Source organism: Lytechinus pictus, chromosome 3 (genome assembly GCF_037042905.1).
Source record: "Lytechinus pictus isolate F3 Inbred chromosome 3, Lp3.0, whole genome shotgun sequence".
In the NCBI taxonomy this organism is placed as follows: domain Eukaryota; kingdom Metazoa; phylum Echinodermata; class Echinoidea; order Temnopleuroida; family Toxopneustidae; genus Lytechinus; species Lytechinus pictus.
Genome location: NC_087247.1, coordinates 81206291 through 81224559, shown reverse-complemented (window position 1 = coordinate 81224559; position 18269 = coordinate 81206291). Strand labels below are relative to the sequence as shown.

The following is an 18269-nucleotide window of genomic DNA, read 5'->3' as shown; positions in this document are numbered from 1 at the left end:
TACGAATTTTAGCTAAAAACACTATTTGCATTAGATTTGTACACAAATTCACATTTTTGAGTAATTTTGGGTCTGCATGCACTTACGAAATGTTGCATAGTTTCAGAACCGCGTACCTTGGGGTCACAATTTTGGTCTCAAAAGTTGCGCGAGACTTGAAATTAAAAAGTCAGCGAGCGACACGGTCAAAAAATTTCGAGCAGCGGATTTATCGCGAAAAATGTCGAGGGGGGGGGCTGATTTAGTCTTCTTAGGGTTAAGTCACATCATTTATAAATGTAAGATCTCTTTCTCTTCTCTACACTGGTCAGTTTGTCTAGGGAGATATAGACACATGTATAAAGAAAAACCACGAATTCATGAATTTATTATGCACTTTATTCACTTTATTATTTTTCATGAAGATAATCTGATCCTTCAAAAGATCAGATAATCTGATTACATGCAGATACTTATAAATAGTAAAAGCAAAACATGTAGATAAAAAGTGAATGTATGACATCAACTCGCTTCATCAATATATTATTATCAACCGTTCTAGTACTGAATACATTCATGACATCAACCATCCTACCTTTAACAAGTTATTACTTGTTAAAGTCAGAACAAAGACTTTTCAACTGTCCCCACTTTTCGTCTAAACTCTGATGTTTGGAGAAGGATCCATGAGCTTGTTAAAGTGTAAAACCAAGGAGCTTTTGTAAAACTAATCGTGGATCTAAAGGTCGCAAGAAATTAACTTTGAAGCACAGTATATTATCAATGTCTTCACAGCTTCCATTTGAACTTCCTATACCAGTTTTGATTCAACAAAAAAAGTATACCCAACATTTTAAGATAAGAAATGGAGACATTTACAATCTTGAGAAAATTGTACTGGCGAACAAAAATTTTCATTATGACTTTACATGGTTTGTTTGTTGAATGATAGAGGTCAATCGATAATAAACTTGTAATTGTTGTACCTAAAAATAAATTGATACTTTTGATTGACAGAGACATGGATTAAAGGAACAACACCTATAGAATGTCTAAATTTGCAAAGATTATACTTATTTTTAAAACCAAGGATTGGAAGAAAAGAAGGAAGGCCAATTAATAGTTGTGTACATACGAAAACCAAAAAAAGGAAATATAATTGAAAATAACCTGTCCTTTACAATGACGTTTATTCGGCCAATGGTTCACTCAGTAGTCTTGGGATACAACTACAAGATCCTTCTGAAAATGTTACCCATCTTGTTTGATTTACATTTGATATGTACAGCACGTCCCACAAAAAGGAAACCCGTTTTCAGGGAAAGATTTCACAAAATGTTTTTACTATAAATTTGATACTCATGGCAAGACTAACATCCTAGCAAATCATTCATGCATGGCAGATTACAGCCAATAAATTCTGAGGCATGTCAGAAATTATTTGCGAAGAAACTCACGTGTGAATCTGAATCCACACTCATTTGAGGAATCAGTGAGAGAATCTTAATAAAGAATACAAAAGAAATACTAATGAGCCAATTGTCGAATAAGCAGATGGTTGTATCATGAACCAATCCTGTCCAATTTTTTCTGCGCAACCTGATTTTGACATTAAAATTTCAAACTCGTGAAGCTCATTAATACGTGAAGTGTTCGACCCCTATAAAGAGGAATAATTGAATCATATGATCATGTAAATGAAATATCATAATCATTTGCATTTGAAGAATAAAGACATGGGATGGATTCCTGGTCTTCTTTTTTTCTGGGAAGCACTGTACATAGCTGGATTTATAGAATTATACAGTGCATCCAAGAAAACAGGCAATCGAGATTCCCATGTCTTTATTTCTTCAAAGGAAAATAAATCATGATATTTCATTTACATAATCATACAATTAAATTATTCTTCTATATTTTGATACCTACATGTAATAAGAGACGAACACGTAACACATTAATGAGCAAGATGAATTTGAAATTTTAACATCAAAATCAGGTTGCGCAGAAGAGTTGAACAAGATTGGTTTGTGATACGGCGACCGTGCTTATTTGACGATTGGCTCATTAGCATTTCTTTAGTATTCATTGTTAAATATCTCTGATTCCTGAAATTAGAGTGGATTCAGATTCACACGCGAGTTTCTGCGCAAATAATTTCTGACATGCCTCAGTATTTATTGGCTGTAATCTGCCATGCACAAACGATTATGCTAGGATGTTGGCTCATGTTATAATTTGATCTCAAAAGTTGCGCGAGACTTAAAAGTAAAAAGTCAGCGAGTGGCACAGTAAAAAAAATTTGTGCGGCCGATTTATGGTTAACATTTTTCACTTTCCTCTTGCCTTTTTTTAACCTTTTTGAATAATTTTCCCTTTTCTTTTCTTACTCACCTTCTAATAAATGAAGCAAATAATGAAGTCACTGTGACTTGTACAATATTTTACTTAGTTACTGTGACTGTTTTACTTAATTATACTCGCAATGTTTCTGAACTTGTATTTTTTCTTTGAAATCCATTGATCTGCATATTTTGAACTATATGAACAAATGAATAAAACAGCAGACTTGTTAAATTTGAATATTGAACTCTTTGTGACTTATTGTTCTGCAATATTTTAATTAGTTAACGCCATATCTTACCTAATAATGTTTGTAATATCTTATGCTTCCGAACCAGCTGGTATTATTATTTTTTCTAATATCCATTTATCTGCATCTTTCTATCTGTCACCGCTCCAACCTATTACTCTTTTGACTGGTTTCCACATTACCTTATGTTCAAATTAACATTATCACACTTTTAGATGTTTGTACGTGCTTCATTGATCAACATATTACTTTCTAAATTTTTCTTTCACTTTTCCTCGTACATCTTTCATGTTTAATAAGTAACTGATTTAACATCTTATTTTGTTTATAATAATCTTATGATTATTGTACTCTCCTGTTACATTCATGTACACTGGTTTTACAGTCTTCAGACTATTTTTCTGTTTTTCTTGTTACAATAAATACCAAACATCCAGATTGTCCTGCTGAAGTTCCCATGAGGGTTGTTAATTATAAAGCTAAGAGATGTTTTAGATCACCCAGTCCATCAACATCGGATCGCATTTTCTTCCACAGCACAGTGAAATCATTGGCAGCGCTGGTGGGAAAGCACAAGAAGGATTATAATCAATGGACAATGTGTAGATGATGTATCTTGGACAGGTTGAATACAAACATTTACATAATCATAATAAAATGCATAAATCTTCTACAGTGGATTGTCCAAAATTAAAATGAGTAGTAGCTCAGAGGTAAAGAGTTCAGCTCATCAACAAAAATTGTGGAATGGATCCCAGCTGAGTCAGACCAAAGACCCTTTAACAAGGTTTTTTTTTCGGTTGGCTGCTATGACTTATAAGCATGATTTCACTTGTGATTTTATTGGCCTCTGAATTTTCTTCATTACTGTATTTTGTGCTTACAATATCATATTCAAATGTCCAAACTCTGTTATAACTCTTCTATAATAAATAATTGTCAAAAGAAAATGTACTTTATTATTTCATGTTAGGCCAAGTGTCTTGAACTTGCCCCACAGAAAGGTTTCTCATTTGGTTTATGAGAATGAGAAACTACATGTAGGCTTCTAAAAAGAAGAGCTCCGGTGAAGTGAATCGCTTTCATGAAGGGACTCATCCACAGTCGGCCCGAGAGACAGCGGGTCACAATGATTGGGGTAGACAGACATAAATATATATATACATTAAAAAAAATTTATTTTGAAAATGCTGTTAGCTAAAATTTGGTTCAAAGAAAACACAAATATTTAACACTGCGTTAACGAGAGGTTAAGTTTGGATTGACGATGGCTGCACTTTTTCTAGCAGACGCAAACGTCAATATGAACTTACACGGGATTGTAGCTATCGTATGGCAGAACTTCCTGGAATTTTCTTTCATTATTCCAGCTTTATTTTTCCATCTACCTTTCTCTCTATTAACAATTATTAAACAACAATTTCTTTAGAAATTTATGTGAAAATGCATATCAAATGCATCTTTAATTTGGATAAATTAAAATTGTCATATATGATCATGAGTTATTCATTTGGTTACTTTTTGCCATAACGTAAAAAAGACATAAAGGAGAGGAAGAAAACTAAAAACGTCTAAAAAAAAAAAAAAAATAGGACAAACAGCAATTAAAAAGAATTGATTTGGGGATGGATTGGGGAACTCTTCTATAATACTCACAATTTTTTCCCCCTTTTTAAATGGCTATAGTTCCCATGATTACAATTGTCAACTCTCAATGCTTCTAGGTTATCCTTATCCTGCCATTCAATATATAATAGATACAGAGTGGGAGGGGCTGAAGATAACACGAAATGAGATAACACAGTTTTAAGAATAGGGGAAGGCAGGGTAAGTTGTGAAACTTTTTTGCATTTTGCATGTTAGAATTGAAATGACTAGTAATATTGTAGAAATAAGTACCTTGCCTTTGAATTTGATTCTTGGGAAATATTTTTCACCTATAAATAACTTTCTACCCCCACACTGAAAATCGTTGTGACCTTTGAAACAAGTGGAATGCCTCTGGCCGTCTCACCTGCATCACGCGATTCAATATAGCAGCAGTGCTGATTTTAAAAACTACTATAACTCGCAAAAGATGTTCAGTGATACTTGGTTACTCTTATTTCCACATTTTATGAACTAGACCAATACAATTACAGAGATATGATGGCAATTCAACAAATACCCCCAACGTGGCCAAAGTTCTTTGACCTTACATGACCTTTGACCTTGATCATGTGACCTGAAACTCGCACAGGATGTTCAGTGATACTTGATAAGTCTTATGTCCAAGTTTCAAGAGTCAGATCCATCAACTTTCAAAGTTATGATGGTAATTCAACAGATACCCCCATTATGGCCAAAGTTCATTGACCTTTGACCTTGGTCATGTGACCTAAAATGTGCACAGGATGTTCAGTGATACTTGATTACTCTTATGTCCAAGTTTTATGAACTAGACCAACACACTTTCAAAGTTATGGCGGTAATTCAACAAATACCCCAATTTGGCCAAAGTTCATTGACCCTAAATGACCTTTGACCTTGATCATGTGACCTGAAACTTGCACAGGTCTTGCACTATTATGTCCAAGTTTCATGAATCAGATCCATAAACTTTCAAAGTTATGATGGTAATTCAACAGATACCCCCAATTCGGCCAAAGTTCATTGACCCTAAATGACCTTTGACCTTGATCATGTGACGTGAAACTCATGCAGGATATTCAGTGATACTTGATTAACCTTATGTATAAGTTTCAAGAACTAGGTCCATATATTTTCTAAGTTATGATGACATTTCAAAAACTTAACCTTAGGTTAAGATTTTGATGTTGATTCCCCCAACATGGTCTAAGTTCATTGACCCTAAATGACCTTTGACCTTGGTCATGTGACATGAAACTCAGGCAGGATGTTCAGTAATACTTGATTAACCTTATGGCCAAGTTTCATGAACTAGGTCAAAAACTTTCTAAGTTATGCTGTCATTTCAAAAACTTAACCTTCGGTTAAGATTTGGTGTTGACGCCGCCGCAGTCGGAAAAGCGGCGCCTATAGTCTCACTCTGCTATGCAGGTGAGACAAAAACTGATGTCAAATGGCTCAACTTGCCCCATCTGTGGGGTAAGTTGAGCCACAAAAACTATGTACAAAATGTATGCGGGAGAACCTGGGGCAGTATTCTGAACATTGTCTTTTCTCCATATTTTATCATTACTCAGAGATATGACAAAATCGGTATTCTGGTGGATGTCATAACTTTTGTCACAAAAATTGTCATAAATTTTGTCTCATCTCTATAGCGCGCACCAAAAAATATGCGGCTTTAGATGTGCGTAATCCTTTTATACAAGCAAAAGATATGACAAAAGTTATGACAGGGGGGTAGCAGTCATAACTTTTGTCATATCTTTTAGTACCAAATATCCCGATACCCTGCCGACTGAATGTCAAGCATATAATGATATTATTTAGATTAGATTGTGGTATTAGTTTCATTCATCATCCATGACAATTCTCAAAATTATTTTTTCATGTTACCATTAGTTAGGCCCTTAATATTAATTCCTGGTTTTCTTCTCTGTTTTCCTTCTTTTTCTACTTCTCCTCTAAAATCCTACACAGCTCCCTGTCTCTCTTTGTAATTAGGCGTATCAATATTCGTGTAGTTGCGCGATGCCAGCAACTGTATTGGGGATACGCCCTACCTGTCACGGGGCCTTCCTATTGGCTAGAAGGGCTCCAACTGGGAACTAACGATGATTTTGATTGGATTGCTTCCGGAAAGATGGGCGGGGACTTTGAGAGATATGACAGGGAAAAGACAATGTTCAGAATACCGATTTGTGACAATCATAGCGGTGTCACATCTCAGAGAGAAATGACAAAATTTATGACAAAAGTTATGACATTGTTCTAGAATACCACCCCAGGATGTCAATTTTTCATTTAAAGTCTTTTCACTTGCTAATTCTCTATAAATACTAACATCTTCTAAAAGTAAAAGAACTGTCATGTGAATTTGCTCCTTTATGCTTGCATATCAATGGCTTTTTATGTTTTTTAATTTTTTTTATTATATATTACCATAAGAGTTACCATGGCTCAACTTGCCCCATGTTGGTTGGCTTAAATTAGCCCCGTCCGAACTTTTTGCGATATTTTCACATCCACACATTTCTTATGCATCCATCATGTAAAAGACTGACAAAAGTGAGAATCCATACCTGGTCTAACAATATTGCTCTTATTTCTATAATATATTTAAAGATATGTGTGGGTAAAAAGCACTTATCTATTTCACACCCTTTTTTACTTTTTTGGCTGAAATTTGTATTTTCCCTCTAAAAAAGTACTTTTTTTTTCAAAGTTGAAAACAATGTGGTGGGGTTGAGGGTTATGCAATGGGTCATCAATAAATGACACCACCACAATGTCTGACTCATTCATTATTAGCCTGGGGGTGGTGGCTCAACTTGCCCCTATGCTCAACATACCCCGCCTTCCCCTACTGATTTGGGGGTATGTTAGGGGCGTGTTTAATCGGAGAGATAACACAATATTTAATACCAAAGTTAACACGATTTTCAGAATAAAGCCCCAGATGCATATAGGTAATCCAAGTCACTACAAGTAAGCACGACAATCTCCTTACTTAATCATAGTAACAGACTTTTCAAGGTCACGTGACTTGCTTGATGCCTTGTATAAGATGGTGTCCGGTATACCTGCCAGCCTAGCAACATTGAGTCCATAGCTACAAGATGCTACACCTTCAACCAGCTGATAAAGGAAGGTTAACCTCTCTACATGATATCCAGCATCATCTGTAATGTGTAGAGAAAATTTGGCAATAATGTATCAAAAATATTACCTGTAAAACAATGTTTGAACAGTGGGAAATCATTTGCTCCTTTGATATTTGCTTGGGTCTTCATATCTCACACGGCACATGGTTGGAATGAAGATTGTAATTGAGTTATTGGTTCAGAATAATTATGTTAAAATAGTGATTAGGGCTTATTTAGTTTTGGAGGTTAGATTTTATGTTCAGCTTTACATGCATGATTTCCATCGGAGCAATTGTCGCCGCAACAAATGTCATGGAACAGTTTGAACATCACTCGATGACAAGCATATCAACCCGCAAAAATTGTTGGTATGGAACAAAGGTTAAAACCTGTAGTATAAAATAGTACAAAATATTACAAACAAGGAAGAGCTAGCGTCTCTGCATTAAGTAGAGTACGGAAAGAGTTTAAGGCATGTTTTTATAGCATTCTGGATGGCACTTGAATATATATTGAGATTTATATTTGCCATGGCACAGAGGGACGAGACGACAATATCCCATACAAGATGAAAACATGATAATGAGAGATTTCCAGCTTATTTTTTTAATGACAGATTTTTTTCTCAAAAATATCAGCTTTTGTCTGGTCCCGTATGTCACAGCGCATATTAATGAAAATATTACATCATTAATGGAATTGTGGATCTCTAATTTTTTTACTGAATAAAGAGGGCATAACTGGCCTTCCAAAATTGAAAATCCAAAAAAGATTCTCTGTTGTGCATTTATTTTTTATGTTACACAACTTTAAAGTCTATAAATGTCCCGTACGTCACAAGTCAAATAGCTTGGACCTGCCCACTTAATGATATAATTTAACAAATGATGTATCCAATTCATTCCATTTGTCCCAAATATGTGATTTTTTTTAGGGAAAACGATTATTTGTACACTTAATGTTTTTTTCTACTCTAAAGGAGAAATATATTGATTTTGAACGTATGGCCTTATTACATATCAATGGAAAGGTAATAATTTGGGGATTATCATTAGGCCATTTGAAAATCTCCTTGGCATACTGTCGACCAGTTTCTCACATTCGCAAGATCCAGGGTGCTCCATGCTTACTGAAGCATAACTTTCAGGGCTTCTTTGTTGCTCAGGGGATTTGATGGCCGATATCCCTCCATTCCATCCCAGATATGCTCTATGGTGTTCAAATCAGGACTTTTTGGGTGCCATTTGAGCACATACATGTATACTTTCTCAGCCAAGAATGCTGTCACACGGTTTGTCATATGGGCATTTTCACGGTAACTGACATTACACGGCACAATGTTTTCACACCTTTCATTTTGTGTATCTCTAAAACAACAAATGATGGGAGTTTGCTTTTGATAGAGTTAATAAAGTGAACCTTGCTGTATACTCTGATACTAAGTTTTCCTATGTAACCACATTTTTTTACGCATCAGCAAGCAAAAATGTGTCGGTAACTGACATTACGCAAAAGGACATGCAATTTCAGGGTGTTCATTAAAATTGAAATATTTCATGTCCCTGAGTAGATAGAGTAATAATTTGAATATGTAAATATACCTCAGTTACTAGGTTAAGATGTGTCAAAATATTAAACAATTATTTTTTGTCTTTTGGGGGCTATGATAATTTTTCCACAACCATGCTGGTAACTGACATTACGGTAACTGACATTACACTTAATTTGCCATAGAGATAACACATGGAAGTCAAATGTGTGGAATCATTGCATTGTATCTTCTGTGCAGGGCTTCACATGAAAGTGAGCTTGATGTGGAAGTATACCCGAGTTTCTAGGAACATTTCAATGAAAAAACTATTTCTTTTTCTTAATTCCTTTCTTTGATTTGAACATTTTTATCATTACTTGTCGGTAACTGACAATACACATTAACATTTACCAGTGCTACATGATTTTCAAAGGCATAATTTTCTTGGTACTTATATGTAAGGCTATTTAAAATCATAAAAGTTTCATAATACTTCACATTTTTAATTATCAAAAGATAAGAAATGTATGTTTTACTTACTCGGGGGGGGGGGGGGGGGGGGGGGGGGTCGGGTCATAGCAGCTACATGTTTTCCTATAGTAATTTAATATTGCATTGACTGTACAGATGGATTTTTCTTACTATACACCCATAATATATTCATCAGTTTTATATTGACTTTTTAAACCTTTTCCTTCTCCAACCTCCCCCTCCCCTCAAAAAAGGCAAAATGAATAAGGGTCTCCTCCCCTAGGCTACACGTACCCCTCCCCCTAATCTCATGCAGCCATGTAGTTTTATTGATTTCTATTCTGGTCAGTGCAGGCAATGCTTGTTCATATCTGTCGGATTTCAATTCTCTTCATAATTTGTTAAATCATTTTCTTTGCTAATTTCTTTTTTAAGCTGTCAACAAAAAATAAACTCCAGCTTCTAAACTGAAACTGAACTTTTTGTAAATTAGAAAAAAAAAAACAGTTTTAGTAGATCCATGCAACATTGATCAGAACTGTCAAATTTCACCTTTCATCTATATTTGTAAACCAAAAACAAAATTGTATCACACATCCACACTACTAACAGGTATAAAAACCAGGAATTTACTTTTAGCGAGGCAATGCTCAAAAGAATCCTAGAAAGTAAAAAAGGGACCCTGGAAATCCCCTTCATCACAATGTTAAAGGTAAATTCCAGTTCTGGTAACGATCTCAAAATGACTTTTTACAGAATCTAATATAATGACCACCCAAGTGTCTGTTTGTATGAATAAAAAATATGTGCCAAAGGATTCTGGAAGAAATTGTGTAATTGCTGAGAAATAAGCAAAATAAGCGCGGATTCGGTCACTTCCGTCGGGTCTTTATTCCAGCAATAATAATACACTGTCCCACGTCTGCATATCTGTGTTGGTGATCTTCAGTGTGATCGTATTTCAGCTTAGATTTTATGATTTCACAAAGTTCAGTTTATGTAACTGTACCAGATCTAGATCCACGATGATATAGTCATACTTAACCTTGGTTTTAAAGACTTTCTCACAAAATTAGTGTTTTACTGCAACTACTTTCATTTAGCTTTAAGCTTAAAAAATGTTGCAGATTTAGGCAATAATTTGGGAAAAGTACCCCCTACCCCCCAAAAAAAAAAAACCAAACAAAAAATTGTCTGATACAAACAATTTGGTACTTGGTAAGTGCATGTACAAAACAATTTCATATTAATTTTTTTTTGCACGATGGGAATGCAACTTCCTTCATAATTTCATATAGTATTCCTTGTGAACTATATCTTTTAAAAGTCAATAGCAAGCTCCTTCTGGTGTGACTTATAAAGTGAAAGACTTGAATAACAAGTATAAAATATTTCTTCACCATATAATTGACCACATATTTGCATTTCAATATTGGTAACCAACGTTTTATCATGGTAACTGACATTACATCTCGGTAACTGACATTACATTTTCCACTTGGTAACTGACATTACATATATTTAATGGTACCCTATGGCTTCATTGTTAATAATTGGTAATCCTTAATTTTGGTGTAGAAGGGAGGGGTGTTACCTAGAGAGGAAATCTACCAAGTTTCATATAATATATCCTCTTTTCCAGGAAATGAGAAAAAAAAGTTCATGTTTTCGGTAACTGACATTACATACCATATCACATACTTCATCAATGTTTTTTTATCAGATGAATGAATTACTGGTGTTTCTTTCTGTTGGATTTTAAAAAGTGTTATAATAGCAAGCTAAATCACAGGCGAAAACATCATGATCAAACCTGTTCTTTGAAAATCTGTCGAAACAAAATATGTATCAATATACTATTTTCAACACTAATTTGTATCCATACTTTGGCAGCCATTTTGAAATAAAAATGGCTGCCAGAGTCTGAAAAAAAAAATTGTCTCAGAAACTTCAGGTCTTGTTTTATTAAAAAACATAAAGCATTTGACATGAATATCGACTTGATTTTTTTGCCTCTGTGTCCATCTGTGGTGAAAATGCCCATATATGTTTTGGATAAATATCATGTTGGAAGACAAAATGGCTTCCTAGCAGTTTGGCAGCAGACGGTATCATCTCTTGTGACAGGATACAGGTCGGCATTCATGATTCCATCAACAAAGTAGAGATCCTCTCTTGAAGCAGTTCAACGTCGATTCACACGCTTCTGCTTTCCTTATGATCAGGCAAATTCACTCTGACTCTTATGATGAAAGATTACACAGCTTACACCATTGTATAACAGACTGATCTACCTACATGTATCTACCGCCTTTGTTGTAAAATCCTTGTTTAGAACTTACGACATACCTACTCATATCTTACCCAGGCCAAGAACTCGGAACTCTCACGAGTTACTCTTTATCCATGAATTTGCATGATGTAATACCCTGAAATCTTCTTGTTTCTTTTCTTCCCCCAGATTCTGGGAATCTATCCCTTCAGAGATCAGAGATCTTTGCCTTGGTGTATCTGTCACTCCTTTCTTTAATGCTCTACGTGAACACTTATTCTCCATGCCTCCAATTGAAAATGCGTTTTAATGAGACATGCAGAGTATTGTTTTCGCCTTGTCTCCGTTTAGACCTCTAATTTCTCTCTCTTTCCCCTTCTTCCTTCGTCTTACTTTTCTCTGTTTTTCTCATTCTGTGCAGGCTAAAGGGCCATGTATTTAGCCTTATATTCTTAGCTTAAATATTGTGCCCATTGTTATACATTTTGTTAATTACTGTTATGCAATTATTTGCTCTTGTACTGTTCATGTTTATTCCTGTATGCTAGTTTATCAACTCACTGTATACATGGTAGTAGAATTTGCATTTTTGTATGTCATGCTTCGTCTCTTTTATTGCCTCTCTCTCTTTCTCTTCATTTTACCCCAGTTCTCTAAACTTTTTTCTCCTTCTCCTTCTCCTTCTTCTTCTTCTTCTTCTTCTTCTCTTTCCCTACCCATTCTCTCTCTGAGTATTGTATACATGTACATGCATATGACAATCATGTTGATACTATATTTTTACTGTTGTGTTACTTTGTAGCATGATCATTGTTGTCACGTTCGACTATATTGCGTATTCTCTGCTTATGGTAACATTTAAGTTCTCACAATATATGCAACTCAATCTCCTCAGGCTTTACTACATGTACATGCATCTGATAATACATGTAGCATAACGTTGTTTATTTAAATACATTAACACTTCATATTAATAAAATAAAATAAATAAAGAGTCATATCTGTCTACTTCGGCTACGCATTAACATTAAAGATGACATACATGACCCAACAAGAGCTACATATAATTTACTTACAAGTATTGTACGAGTGGTGTCCTTACATACTATATTATTTACATGACGGAAAAGATCTTAATCTGTTCTTTGTTTTCTTTTATTAATGCCTGGACTACAAACTTCAAAACACATCAACCATGTTTCACGATGTTTGGGACAAAAAGTGACAATTATAGCAAACTTTAAAGTCAGTTTTCTCTGGAATGGGTTTCGCAATGTCGTATCATGATATGACGGTTCAGATGACTGCCAACCCTAGAGATCATTGCATTATATGAATTTGATAATATTAAGCTTAATTCTTCTTAAAATAGCTTTAAATACAACATACACATTTTCTAAATACAATTTTTCCTGTAACCTATATATCCAAGTTAAGACATTCAATTAAGTATTTGTGTGGTATTTTGTTGAAAATTTTTGACATACTATATCTTTTCAAAGTTAAGGATCTGTTTATTTTTAGAATTAAAAATAGTCTGGAAAAATTGGCACATTTAAGCTTTTCATGGATGAAAGTCTTGCTTTTGTAATTTGCAAAGTCAATGTGTATGAAATATTTTTTACTTACAACAGAAAAGTGATAAATGGTCTAGGCTTAATCTAATAAGGGGGGGGGGGGTCAGATTAAATACATGATGGGCAATATAATAATAATAATAATAATAATAATAATAATAATAATAATAATAATGATGATAATAATAATAATAATAATAATAATAATAATAATAATAATAATAATAATAATAATAATAATGTAGGTATATTTACCCAGGGAAGCCACTTCAGTTCTGAAAACTGTTCTCCCAGCGGGCCCTGCTACATGTATTATTACCCCGGCTTTAGCTGGGCTGCATAGGTGCTCAAAGCATACTTGTGTAAAACTTAAAATATAAAACTTTTGGATTATTCCAAGTATACGGTAAGTGCATCATAAATTGCTGATATTTTTTAAACAATGTACCACATGTTGTATACAGATTTTGAAAAAAATACAAAGATCTAAAAAAAATACCTTGTCTATCATGCAAGAGAAAGGACATGTGATAGTTGCCAACATGGGAAGGGAAGTGATCACTCAATTCAGCAAGAGGTTGGTAGTGAGTCACAAACAGAGTCAAGCATTTCACCTAGAGAAGAGATACAATATAAGGCTAGTTATTATAACATAAATTTAGTCTTGCAAATTATTTCAATTCAATTCAATTTTTATTTCCATCATAAGATCATCAAATATATACATGTATGTATATACAAAGTAACATGAAACAATAGAGATTTAATCTAATGAATGAAACTGGAGACTAATATGAAAGTAAAAAAAAGTCATAGTCCCCCAAAACAGGGAAAGAAACACATGGTTGTACATGTTACAATATAATACAAACACACACACACACACCCTCACCTCACACACCATGACACGCATGATACAAGGTACTTAAAATAGAGAGTCACAAGGAATAGGAAGAGACAAGCTGTCTCTTCAATAAAACCTTAAAAGATGACAAAGTAGTGCATGACATAAAATTATTGGGTAAATTGTTCCAAATACGGGGACCGTTGTGTCTAAAAGAGTTGAGTAGGGACTGAGACGAAACCTTTGGGTAATGGTATTTTATACATGTGTGGGTATTATGGGAATGGATAGATTTATTGAGAGTAAACATTTGACAAATTATTTAGGCGCAATACTATTATTAACATTAAACATCATTATGGCAAATTGGAATGTATATATACATGTATCATAAATCGTAAGTGTTCGTAACCTAAAAAATAAAGGACGAGAGTGAGCTTGAAAATGAGAATTTGTACATATTCCAAGGGCTTTCTTTTGCAGTTTGTATAAAGATTCTAATTTAGTTTTCCCCACTGCTGCCCAGCTAATGGTAAAATAATATTTATAAGTATGGTAAAATAAAACAGTTATACAACTTAAATAATATATTTTGAGGTAGGGATACACATAATTTACCAATGTTTTTAGATATTTTGTTTGCAATATAATGTCGTTGGTCCTGGAAAGATAGAGCATCATCAAGAATTATTCCTAAAAATTTAACTGAAGTCTGTACACACATTCAAATTAACATGGTTTATTAGTATTCTAATATTATTACAATTATATGGGTGGGATTTTCTAGTGAAATATAATACACACGTTTTGTCATTGTTTATAATTAATTCATTGGCATCAAACCATTGTACAACATTTTCTAACTCTCTATTTACCTGTAATAATAATCTATTGAAATCTTTATGACATGCAATTAAGTTGGTGTTGTCAGCAAACAGTATAAAACGAGAAAAGGATGAAGAAGAGCTCAGATCATTTATATAGATCAAGAAAAGGAGAGGACCCAGTATAGAGCCCTGTGGGACTCCACACTGGATCCTTTTTCTATCAGAAACAAAATTATTATAACATGTGAAATGGAAACGATTACTCAAATAATTTCTTAAACCGCTGTAAGGCAACACCACTGTATACCAAAAAATGGTAATTTACAGAGAATATCATGGTTGATGACATCGAACGCTTTAGATAGATCAAGAAATAAGCCTAATGTATGAACTTTGTTTGTTAATTTATTTTGGATGTAATCATGAAGGTCAATTAAAGCATGTGCACAGGAGGATTGTTTTCTAAAACCGTACTGAGAGTCATCAAGGAGATTTTATTTCTTAGTATGATTGAGTCTGCTGTTCCAGTAATCATTCAATTAGTTCCATAAATTGAAATTTTCGATGGTTCATGATGACTGGAAAAAGTTCTCTTGGATATCAATACATTTCTGTTATTCTTTTCCTTTTCATACAACCAACAAGTCATCAATGTGAATGTAACCTCATGATCTTGCTTACCTCATTGATAAGATGTCTTGCAGTAGCAAAGGCAATAGCACTACCATCATGTGTACTGGTCCCCCTACCTAGTTCATCCATGATAACCAGACTTCTAGATGTGGCCTTGGCCATGATGTTTGATGCTTCCTGAAGTTCAGACATGAAGGTACTTTGATTTTTGAATATATTGTCAGAAGCTCCCATTCTAAATCAGAATAAAAAAGAATTGAACTCAATTATTACATGTACCTACTGCTCCATTTCATTTTTTTGTCAAATTTCGGGGGCTCCATTTCCATTTACTGTTAACATATGTCCAAAATATTTTCGGATTCACCTTTGATTGAGTTGCAACATGCTGTTCAAAGTTACTACAGAGTTGCCTGTTCATGGACCCTAAATTGTCTCGTACATGCATATAAGGAATGTAGTCCCAAACACTATTATAATTCTGGTATTTATTCCATAGTCTGTGTTTCCTTTTTGACAGAGAAACCGCCTTATGAGCAATATAAAAGTGTCTTTTCATGTGTCTTTTACCAGATCTTTTAGGAATATGTCTCTTGACAGATGTATGCAGCATATCTGAAAATAGCTTCCAAGAGTCAATACATGACATGTCAGCAAAAAGATCATCCAGTTTTGGAAAGCAAAATCTTCTCTCATAGTGTTATAATGTCCTTTGTCAAAACAATGTACACTTGATTCAGCATCCGTGACAGTACTATCAAACATCAATTCAGCTGACAAACATAAATGGTCACTTTTACCAAGAGGTGGTAAAAATTCAACATTATTTACTGTATTCAGTTCATTTGTAAACATCAAATCCTAGACATTCTTTTTCTGTCCGTCCCTATGTCGAGTCGGATACAGGACATGTTGAGCTTAGAAAACATCTTGGACTGTTGTCAGGAAATGCTGAGCTGGATGGCCATCAGGACAGTTAGCATACCAGTTAGACCAGTCAATTTCTGGGTACCGGTAATTGAAGTCTCCACTGAAGAATATATGCTGTTCATTTCTCAAAGATATATTACATAACAATTCACAAAGTTTGTCATTGTTTGATTGGCTGGACGATGGACTACGGTATATACCTCCGAGCAAAAAAAGACGTACCATCAGGTAAAATCACCGAGCACCAGATGGACTCACAAAAATCTGAATTCAAATTAACGTCCGTAGCTGATAGTGTTGTTTTAACATACATGTAGATAATAACACCACATATTCCTAATTTGTCAAAGTTACAAAAAGTATCATATCCTTGAATATACACAGATACAGGTGACAATGAAAAAGAAGAATTTTTTTAGCAAGCTTCAGTTACTATAATGCAGTCAGGATCAAGGTCACAAACAAGTATATTAAGTTCAGACATTTTATTCATTAAGGAGTCAGCATTTGTATACAATATCTTGAATGCTGTTTTCTTATCCATAACATTCGTACATGTAGAATCAGCTTGTAGTCAATTGGTTGAAGACAAGGATGACTCATCCATATGAGACTGAGATGCTGATGGACTACCAGCAACTGGCACATGCTCATCAGGAGAACCAGGAATGGATACCAGTATGAAACTTCCAAGCTTCAAATCCCTGTTATGGCAAGACAAAGGGTGACATTATAATAATGTTACAGAGGTTGCATTGCTAGTCTACAGCTGCCTAATATAATGTAACACATAACTCATCAACTAAATCACATTACCTGGCATATATAGCATCTATGGCACCTATAGATGCATTCTCAGCAGGAACATAACAACCAAGCTGTGCCATGATAGTAATGAGTGCTATCTGTTTGATATAACAGCTCTTCCCTCCCATGTTAGGACCAGTGATGATCATACAACGTAATCCATCAACCTGTAACAGTTTAAAATCAATCAAATGCAGTCAGTCATTTTCTCTTGGATCAATCAAACAAATAATCGAATAACCAGAATGTTGCAGAAGTACATGTAGATAAGTCTGACAAGCTAAACTACAGGATAAAATCATGTTCCAACAAAAACTTATTGTAAAGCAATGCTAAATATAAGGTAAACTGTAAGTTATGTGAATCATACATATACTTGAGCATCATCTAACATTCCAATTATGATGGAAATCAATAAATATCCCCAACATGGCCAAAGTTCATTGACCCTAAATTACCTTTGACCTTGGTCATGTGACTTTAAACTCAGGCAGGATTTTCAGCAATACTTGATAATAATTATGTCGAAGTTTCATGAACTAGGCCCATACACATGTACATGTACTTTCCAAGTTATGATGACATTTCAGAAACCTAACCTTTGGTTAAGATTTTGATGTTGATTCCCCCAACATGGTCGAAGTTCATTGACCCTAAATGACCTTTGACCTTGATAATATGACCTCAAACTCTGGCAGGATATTCAGTAACACTTGATAACCATTATGTCTAAGCTTCTTGAACCACATGTAGGTCTATGTACTTTCTAATTAATGATGACATTTCAAAACCTTAACCTTGGTTAAGATTTCATGTTGACGAGGCCAACGCCGCCATCGCCCTCTGAAAAGCAGCGCCTATAGTCAACAAGTGGAGTGCTGACTTTGAAATCTACTATAAAATAATTATTCACAAAAAACACCATTCATATACATGTAATGATACAATACTACGTTCATTGACCCTAAATGATATTTGACCTTGATCATGTGATCTTAGACTTGTCAGTGATACTTGACTACCCCTATGT

At 34.4% G+C, this 18269-nt stretch overlaps 1 protein-coding gene across 4 annotated transcripts in view; it reads right to left on the bottom strand.

Moving 5' to 3' along the window:
- Positions 1-365: 365 nt before the first annotated feature.
- The window catches only part of LOC129257999 (DNA mismatch repair protein Msh3-like), a 93083-nt gene continuing 75179 nt past the window's right edge, over positions 366-18269 (bottom strand). For all 4 annotated transcript variants that reach the window (XM_064097800.1, XM_064097799.1, XM_064097801.1 and 1 more), the window contains exons 18-22: positions 17249-17406; positions 15551-15737; positions 13698-13812; positions 7212-7383; positions 366-3131 (exon numbers count right to left, since the gene is read on the bottom strand). In XM_064097800.1, the coding sequence (XP_063953870.1) occupies positions 3044-3131; positions 7212-7383; positions 13698-13812; positions 15551-15737; positions 17249-17406 (720 nt within the window). In that variant the 3' untranslated portion in view covers positions 366-3043. The remainder of the gene's footprint in view (positions 3132-7211; positions 7384-13697; positions 13813-15550; positions 15738-17248; positions 17407-18269) is intronic.